We start from the raw sequence: 8,789 nt of genomic DNA on the forward strand, positions 1-8,789 counted from the left end.
AACCACTTGTGTTGATTTACCTCTTCCCTAAACATGTGAAGCTCTATAGACACACTTACCTAGCATACAAATCTTACATTCATGATTTATAGACTCCAGGTTCACCTTGCTTCCAACTCGTGGCTTGTAAAAATAGTTAAGACCATCATTTCATTACTCCCAAACATACCATTTTCACATAATTCAGCATTTACTGTATACATCATTAACAATTGTAATTGGTATCAGAGAAGTGGAAAGCAAGACAAAAGAGTATATTTTATATTAGAAAACCAAATGCTCTACTTTCTGTCTTGTAGCTACCATAGTGAATAAGGAGGAAGGAGATTGATTGGTATGGTTAGCATGTGGATTCGTGGAATGTTAAGTACCCGTAACACGCACGCTTATCTACATGATATGGACTTTGAGAAAGAACATAATAGTGGTAATGAAAAGGTCGAAATGCTGGGGATTCTTTCATTTCATCCTCCTTACTGGTCCGCTCCTTTTAGGATCACCACCATTCGTGCAAAATTGACAATTTCTTCCTCCACATGCTCCTAATATTCTCCAAGATCTATTTGGCCCATAGCATCCTATTTCCAATCCCTATGATACATTCAATGACAAGCAATTGTTGAGTTTTAGCAAGCATATTAAGAAAGAAGAACAAGAAATGACCCTAGTTCTGGAAATTGATGTGTACACAATGCAATGTGGCGAGTGCCTTGCCTTGTACGTTTGCTATGCAATGGCCTTTTTCCTGGGTACAACAACAAGGAGAGGATGAAGCCGACGACAAGCAACTATACATTGGTCAGACATGTCCAAGGCAGTTTGGGCAGGAGGGAGCAGGAGCTTCCAATCATCATGGAACGCATGAACTAGGTTTGCGAGCGTCAGCTCCACAATAGGCAATGCAAGGTTCATACCGGGACACATCCTTCTCCCCGAACCGAATGGGAGCACATCGAAATGTTTGCCTTTCACATCGATAGAGCGATAAGCATCTTGTAGGAAGCGGTCGGGTACAAAGCTGTGGGGATCATCCTTCCATACCTGTGGATCGCGGCCGATGGCCCACACATTAAGGATGAGCTTTGTGCCTTTGGGGATCACATAACCTGCCACATCTTTGCAGGCATCAAGAGACAAGCGTGGGATCATCAATGGTGCAGGAGGGTGCAACCGGAATGTTTCCTTCACCACAGCCCTCAGGTATGGCAGGCGTGGGATGTCTGATACCTCTACTACATCTCCTTCTCGCCCAACCACCGTATTCAGCTCATCTCCAAGCTTTCCCATGACACTTGGATTTGACAAAAGTTCGGCCATCCCCCAATCTATGGCCGTGCTTGTTGACTGAATCCCCGCAAAGAACAGCTCCTGCACTAGCAGTTACAGCCATACGATAAGATGTGAGATGTGTAACTCACATGATACAATCTATAACTTCGCTTCCAGTTAGTTGCTGGTGAACTAACGTTTCACTTAGGGATTGTGACTCACCATTAAGAGGGTTTTGATGAGCCCTCTGCTAAGCTTGTTTTCCGGTAACATCAATATGTCTAGCATATCTCCACTACATTCTTCCTTGCCCAACAGATCCTTCTCCACCCGTTCGTTGATGATGCGCTCCATGAAATCATCAAACCAACATTTCCATTTCTTCATGGAAGCCTTTGTGTTATAATCGAGAAGCCGAAGGAAGGGTGAGAATTCACTGATGAGGGGAGCACCAACTAGCTTCTCGAATTCGTGAAGGCCTAGTGTGAAGCTCGAACGTGCCATTGCTTTTGTGGTAGACTTGTTGACGAAACTTTCGGGCCGTCGACTCATGACGGTACGGCATATGATGTCCTCTACGAGATTCTGAATGCAAGCGGTGAGATCAATGGCATCCCCAGCATTGCTGGCAGGGATGAGCCGATTCTCGATTAGGCGACGAATCTCATGGGAGATGATTTCAGATTGGAACTCTTCAATCCGTCGTGGGGAGAATAGATGGTGGATGTACAGCTTCCGCATCTCTTGCCATTCATTGCCATAAGGGAGGAAAGCCACCATCTTGTCTCCATACTTGTCGCCGACTAGGAGCCTCATGTTGGGGAGGGGAGGTCGGCTTGCAAATGTCTTGTCGTGTGTGTGAAGGATAATGCGAGCAAGGGATGAGCTCGAGACAACTATCACAGGTTTGGAACCAAGTTGAATGCAGAATATGGGCCCATATTTCTTCGCAAGGCTAGCGAAGTATCGATGCTGAGCTGCACCCGCGATCATGAGGTGTGGAAGGTTGCCAAGAATGGGAAAAGGACAAGGACCTGGGGGCAGGGTACTGGATCTCATCCTCCTCACCCATTCATGCCCTGCCCATAACACAGCTAGAGTCACTAAACAAGCTATGCAGATGTACACCAATGTCTCCATCCTTTCACACAATTTGGTAGTGAAGGGGGGTGCTTGCGTTTGTTATAATCTATTGTGAGTGCACAGTAACTATATCACCATTGACAGACACCCAACAAAACAAGAAGAGGAACAAGGCCATCATGAATGATGAGAGCCCACAAGAGCATCCCAAAATTGCACCCACAGAAAGAGAGAGAGAGAGAGAGAGAGAGAGAGATGAATGAAGAGACATTTCTTCTGAATGAATAAATGTACAGAGTAAAGCCAACAGTGCTATTAACATCACCTACTGAACCCCACATCCCAAAATAAAATAAGTCGGCTGTCAATTCAGAGTCTAAATCATAAGAAAAAAGAATGGACGTGGAACCATCATGAAACGAGAAAGACTTTCAAGGCATACACATTGAAAAGTCTCCTAACCAAAAACTACAACCTTCTAATTAGATAAACACTACGTAATAAATCAAAAGCACGTAATCCGAATCAACCATACAACCACCGCCCAGCCCACAAACAGTGACGAGATTTGATGAGCAAGCTAATAGGAAGTAATAGCCAATATTGTTACATCCGTTAGGTATACCTAAAATAAAGAACCTTGGAAGTACAAACGATTCACTTATTGGAAAAATACTCAACCTTACCGATGTTGCTCTCATATTTACAACAAGTAAAATGCAATTTAAAAGAAAAGCAACGTGCGAGAGGCTTGTATTTCTACCAACATAATACAACTTCTTGGTCACAGAAGTGGGATAGGGTTAATAGAGAGTTCTTCAGTCAATTTAAACAGAAGTATAAAACGTTATCTATCAAAACTCTAAAACGACTTGATGGCTCTTACACAATGGATGATTCGGAGATGCGAGACATAGCTATGACATATTAGTTGTTATCAACCAAATCCTTCTCAGAGGAAGATCTTAATAAGAGATAACTTGTACTAGACACAGTACAACAGAAGGTCGCTCATGTAATGGCTTCCCAGTTGCTTCAACCATTTACAGACACTGAAGTCTAGACAACGGCTAAATCCTTGGGTAAATATGTGTGTCCTGGAAAGGATGCCATAAGAGTGGTATTCTATTTGCACTACTAGGACTTGTTGGGGCCTATTCTTACTAGAGCAGTTAATTTAATTTTCTCAACAAGGAATATGCCCGATCAATAGATGGAAGGAATCATATACATGATTCCGAAATCAGATGCTCAACGTAATGAAATATCAAAATGGCATCCAATAACTTTGCTTAACAACATCTATAAAATAGTAGCAAAAACTATAGCTAATAGAATGCGGTCGTTGCTTCCCTCGATTATATATGATACACAATCAGGATTCCTTCAAGATAGAAGCATCTTTGACAATGTCTTCCTTTTTTGGGAGATGATTGCATTGGCTCAACATCAAAAACAATCCCTTGCTATACTATTATTTAACTTTTAGAAAGCATATGAAAAAGTAGATTGGGACTTTCTGGAGGCAGTTCCATTAAGACTAGGGTTTCCAAGTGCATGGATAAAAGGTATGTCTATATTATATAGACATGTGTCTAGCTCAATTCTATTTTCTGGAGGGAATGGTACATTATTTCCAATTTCCAAATTTGTTCGACAAGGTTGTCCATTAGCACCATTTCTTTTTTATTTTATTTGGGGAAGCTTTTTCATCTTTTCTTAGATCCTCAATGACGGCCATCCAAGCAATAGCCTTACCTATTGCAAACTCGACAGGTCTTGATGCTGAGTTTGCAGATGACACTGCTCTTTATATTCGCGGAAATGTTGTTAATCTTGATCGGGTACAGAATGCTTTCTAGATATTTTTAGATGCTACTAGAGCCTCTCTCAATTGGAATAAATCTGTAGGCCTTTGGGCCAGTGATGAACCGCGTCCAGAATGGTATCCAGGCCTTGCATTCCGTTGGCTAAATCATGTGGAGCTGATTCGTTACTTAGGTTGTCTTGTTGGTATAGATTTACCATCTGAAGTGATGCTATCACCATTGCTATTATCAAGTAAGCGTAAGTTGGTATATTGGGACTCGCAACAGTTATCCCTTGCAAGTCGGGTTGTCATTGCAAACTCGGTGATATTGGCATCAGTGTGGTTTATCGCATTTGCTTGGTTGTTCTCTAGGTCAGCAATCATGAAAGTTCAAAGCCTCATACGTAACTTCCTTTGGGGTGGAAAAAATGAATCTCCTGCAGTGGCCAAGGTGGCATTGGATGTTTTGATTAGGCCAAAAAGTCAGTGAGGGTTGGCTCTAATAGATCCCTTGATACAATCTCGAGCTCTCTTGACAAAGTTTATAGTCAGAGGACTGTTGCTAGGGATAGAGGCATGGAAGGGTATGCTGCTTAATCAGCTAATGCAATTATCTCCCAACACGGGAGGAAACTGGTTGTCTTCTTTGAAATGGATGTTCTTGACAGATATTCAGACACCGAGATGGAATCTAACATCCAATAGATTTCTACTAGGGATCATCAGAGCATGGGATGCAATCAAGATTTTTTTACGCAAGGAGATGCCTAACACATGGGATGGTTGGATGAATCAACTGCTTTTGGCTAATTCTCTCGTTCGGGATTCTATTGGAAATATATTGGGCCTTAGACCTCGTCTTGCATGGGGAAAACTTAACAATGGGCCAACAACATCAGTAGGATCCTGGATTCATTTTCAGCAGATGCCTGAAATGGATCACCTTAAGCAATTACACTCGATATATGGGGCGAAGACAATGAGAATGGATATTTCAGGAGCCTTCTCTCAGGCCTCATCGCGACTTCGGCCAATGCAGGAGCATATGTGGTTTGGTTGCCTTACAAATGGCATGATGCTCTTTGTTAAAGGAATTTCTACAGACGAGTGTATGTTTTATTTCCATATTCAACAGGATAATAAATTGCAGCCTTATACACCCTCTGATAATTTGCTACAAAACCTGCTTGTTGTTCCAGTTAGGGTGATTGCCAAAACTGGTAAGAAATGACTCTTGGATCCACAACCGTCAATAGCCCATTTGTCAGATATGCTTTGCTTATATGCACGACAACCAATTAATAGGCTAATGTGGGACCCAAGGGGGTGGTCGTGGACTAGTCCCATGATGGATCCAATGCAAAAAGTTCTGTTCTTTCAATATACTGTGAAATTTGGTAGAACCTTACTCATGTCTAAGAATATTCCAACTCTTGCGGCTCAAAAGCACTGGAATAAGTGGGGTGTATCAAGCAATCATTTGAAGAATTATTGGAAATGGATTTGGTCTTTTAGGGGACCAACAAAATACACTCTCTTCGTATGGCTTTTACTACATGCAGCACTACCAATAGGTCAGTCTTTGAAAGGAAACGTGGTACCCGTTTTTAAACAATATAATTATTGTGGTGACTTGCAGGAAACTACCAAGCATGCTCTTTGGTCCTGTTCACTAGCCCAACAGGTATGGAATAAAGTTCTTTCTTTATTCTTGACAATTAATGCAGGTTGCCTATTCTCCTAGGGATCAACGGTATGGGGGGTTTTCCATTCAAGTCTCTTATTGTATGAGGCAGATGATGCTCTAGAGGCTAAGACAGTCGTCAACAGGCATCTAATACTGTCTCCCCTTTTCGACAACCTTGAAAGCAAATGTGTGCAACCCATGTATGGAAAACAATACCCACGGTTACATTATGGACCTTATGGAAGTATCAATGTAAAAGAAGATATGATTCCATAATTCCCCTTCTCTCAGATATATTGCTAGAATTATGGGACAACTTATTGGCGATAGTGCGTGGGCAATATGACAATATGTCGGGCCCTTCAGAGGTTGTTCTTAAGAAAAGGAAAAAATTACTACAATTATGGAGGAAGTTGCCTCTATTCACAGTCTCCTCTCAAGGACCAATAAGGAAATATCATCATCCTTGGCCCTTCCCTTGATTATCCTTTTTGTATATAACACTCTCTAATTGTACAGTTTCTAGCCTTATGACATTTTTTCATAATACTAATGAAGGAAATCATTTTGGAAAAAAGAGAGGTACAAACGATTCAATTAGTGTTGACATTCCAATGATTCCTATTTAATAGGAGCCTATTTTCCTCGAGGGGGCTGACCCCAATTTTGGGAGTTAGCAATACTTATGGCACTTATGTAATTGTTGGAAATAAGGACCAATAAGGAAATATCATCATCCTTGGCCCTTCCCTTGATTATCCTTTTTGTATATAACACTCTCTAATTGTACAGTTTCTAGCCTTATGACGTTTTTTCTTAATACTAATGAAGGAAATCATTTTGGAAAAAAGAGAGGTACAAACGATTCAATTAGTGTTGACATTCCAATGATTCCTATTTAATAGGAGCCTATTTTCCTCGAGGGGGCTGACCCCAATTTTGGGAGTTAGCAATACTTATGGCACTTATGTAATTGTTGCTGTTTAGGAACACGGTCCGCGGTCAGTCCTTTGACCTAGACCTCAAGTGGGTGTGGAACAACAAACAGGTTTATAAGCGTAATGCATAAGGGTAGAACCCCTGTAACCTATCAACGTATAAGGGAAGACAACTACAACCGAATCCCTATTAAGGGTTACACTTACGTACTACAATGCTTAAGTATTCAAGACACCCACACTGAACTAGCCGTAGCTATACACAGAAAATCAGAGAAGATAATATTCTATTATAAGGCGTTTCTTTACATTCCCCAAAATTACACGCACCTCCATCAGAGGTTTTCTGCCCTTTATATATGCAGGGTCTAATTAGCCGTTCACGCTTCCTGCGTGAACCAATACATGCGTTATGCTCTTATATAATTTCTTACTCCTACGCTTTTATCCGTCGGTTACTATTCCGGCGGACAACACTTGGCACGCCTATGGGACAGTGCCTTTGCACGTCGGACCCATCCCTTAGTCTTCTTCCAAAATGGCCCGGATGTTTGGCTCTGTTGTGGTGTCCTCGTCCGGAGGTGATGTAGGGCCCGTAGGTGCATCGTGGTGTGGCTCCTCTGTTTGGTCGGGCTGGTTTCTCTCGGAGTCGTCGTTGCCATGTGTGGGTGGTCCGGGTATGGTGGGCTCTTCTTGAGTTAGTGGGTTGGGCTCCGCCGTTGTCGTGCTTGCAGTCGGCTGCGACTCTGCCTCCATTGTTACGTCCTCCGTGGTGTTGGCCGTTTTTGTATGTTCCTGGGAGTGGGGCGGAGATTCCGCCTGGTCCGCACCGTTCTCCGCGTGGTCTGATGATAGTGTGGGCTCGTGCGGCTGGACCTCTTGTTGGGTAGTGGTTTCGTTGTCTGGTTCTGTGGGGAACTCCGCTCGTCGGTCCCCGCTATTCTCCCTCGTTGTCATCTCTGGTGATCGAGCTTGAGGTTCCTCTTCTTCGGTTGGGGCCGGAATTGGTGACGTGCTGGATTCCTCGTTTGTGCGCATGTTGCCGGCTTGCGTGATCTGGTGAAATGGCTCCTCCTGACTTTCACCAAAATCATCCAAGAGCTGTGCGAGTTCTTCGGAGTGTTGGTCTGCTAGCGCACGATAGTCTTGCGCTAGGTCCTCTCGTACGGTCGCAATGCTCTCCTCATTTAGTTTATAGAAACCTCGACCGTCATTTCGCCGGTTCTCCCAATCCATATGATACGCGTGCAATTCTGCTGCTTGGGTTACCCACACCATCCATCCTTTGTCCAACACCATTTTCAATTGCGTTGTGAACCTCTCCCGATTTGTTTGGAGAAGGATCCACACGTTATCTGTGATGGCCTGGCAACGGTTGCGTGCGTCTTCCATCGACTTCTGGAGATTTGCAATTTCTTGCTGTTTAACGACTGCCGCTTCCTCATACGTGGCCTTCAGGCCCGCCCACAGCTGGGATTCCTTTGCATGTTGTTCTTCTAATTTCCCCATCTCGTTGTTTAGGCGGATTTCGAGCTGATGCCTTTTGTCTTGTTCGACCACCAACTGCTCATTGAACCATACCTTCTTTTTTTCTAATAAGGCCCGAAGTCCTGCTATTGCCGCCTCCGATTTCTTCGTGTCCTCTCGTAATTGTGCGCTGTCGTCCTTTGTCCGGATGTGCTGAGCTACCTCCGTAGCTAGTTTCTCTTCAAGAGTTTTTACTGCTTTCCGTCTTTTAGCCCGTATCTCCTTTTCTCTGTCTGAGGATTGGCGTAGTTCTGCTCAAAGACGGTCAATTTCGGATTCTGCAAGTTGCACGACCCTTTTTGCTTTTGAGGCGATGGCGGTCTGAGCCTCATTTTCTTCTTTTAGAGCGTCGATGACATGGTTCGGTGGCGGGGTTGCGTGTTGCGCTGTAGTTGCGTGAGCTTCCAACTCCACGATGCGTGCGTTGGCTTTTTGCAGTTCGACTTCGGTCAGTTTAACCTTCTTCTAGACATTC

At 43.4% G+C, this 8,789-nt stretch overlaps 1 protein-coding gene across 1 annotated transcript; it reads right to left on the bottom strand.

Moving 5' to 3' along the window:
* Positions 1-235: 235 nt before the first annotated feature.
* On the bottom strand, positions 236-2,612 carry LOC147857120 (ferruginol synthase-like). Its single transcript, XM_087328874.1, has 3 exons — positions 1,492-2,612; positions 715-1,368; positions 236-591 (listed from the first exon to the last, which is right to left on the bottom strand). The coding sequence occupies exons 1-2, from the start codon at positions 2,407-2,409 to the stop codon at positions 727-729; spliced, it is 1,560 nt and encodes a 519-aa protein (XP_087185000.1). The 5' UTR covers positions 2,410-2,612; the 3' UTR covers positions 236-591; positions 715-726.
* Between the last annotated feature and the right edge of the window lie 6,177 nt (positions 2,613-8,789).

This window comes from Azolla caroliniana, unplaced genomic scaffold (genome assembly GCF_043228905.1).
Source record: "Azolla caroliniana isolate FFs.n. ecotype wild unplaced genomic scaffold, voAzoCaro1.0.p SCAF_12, whole genome shotgun sequence".
In the NCBI taxonomy this organism is placed as follows: domain Eukaryota; kingdom Viridiplantae; phylum Streptophyta; class Polypodiopsida; order Salviniales; family Salviniaceae; genus Azolla; species Azolla caroliniana.

What these genes read in the sequence shown, in the direction of transcription:
- LOC147857120 (XM_087328874.1), bottom strand. Translation starts at nt 2,409, where the DNA reads ATGGAGACATTGGTGTACATCTGCATAGCTTGTTTAGTGACTCTAGCT. An exon ending in TCATCAAAACCCTCTTAATG is followed by an intron (nt 1,369 to 1,491) that starts GTGAGTCACAAT and finishes CTGCTAGTGCAG; the next exon opens with GAGCTGTTCTTTGCGGGGAT.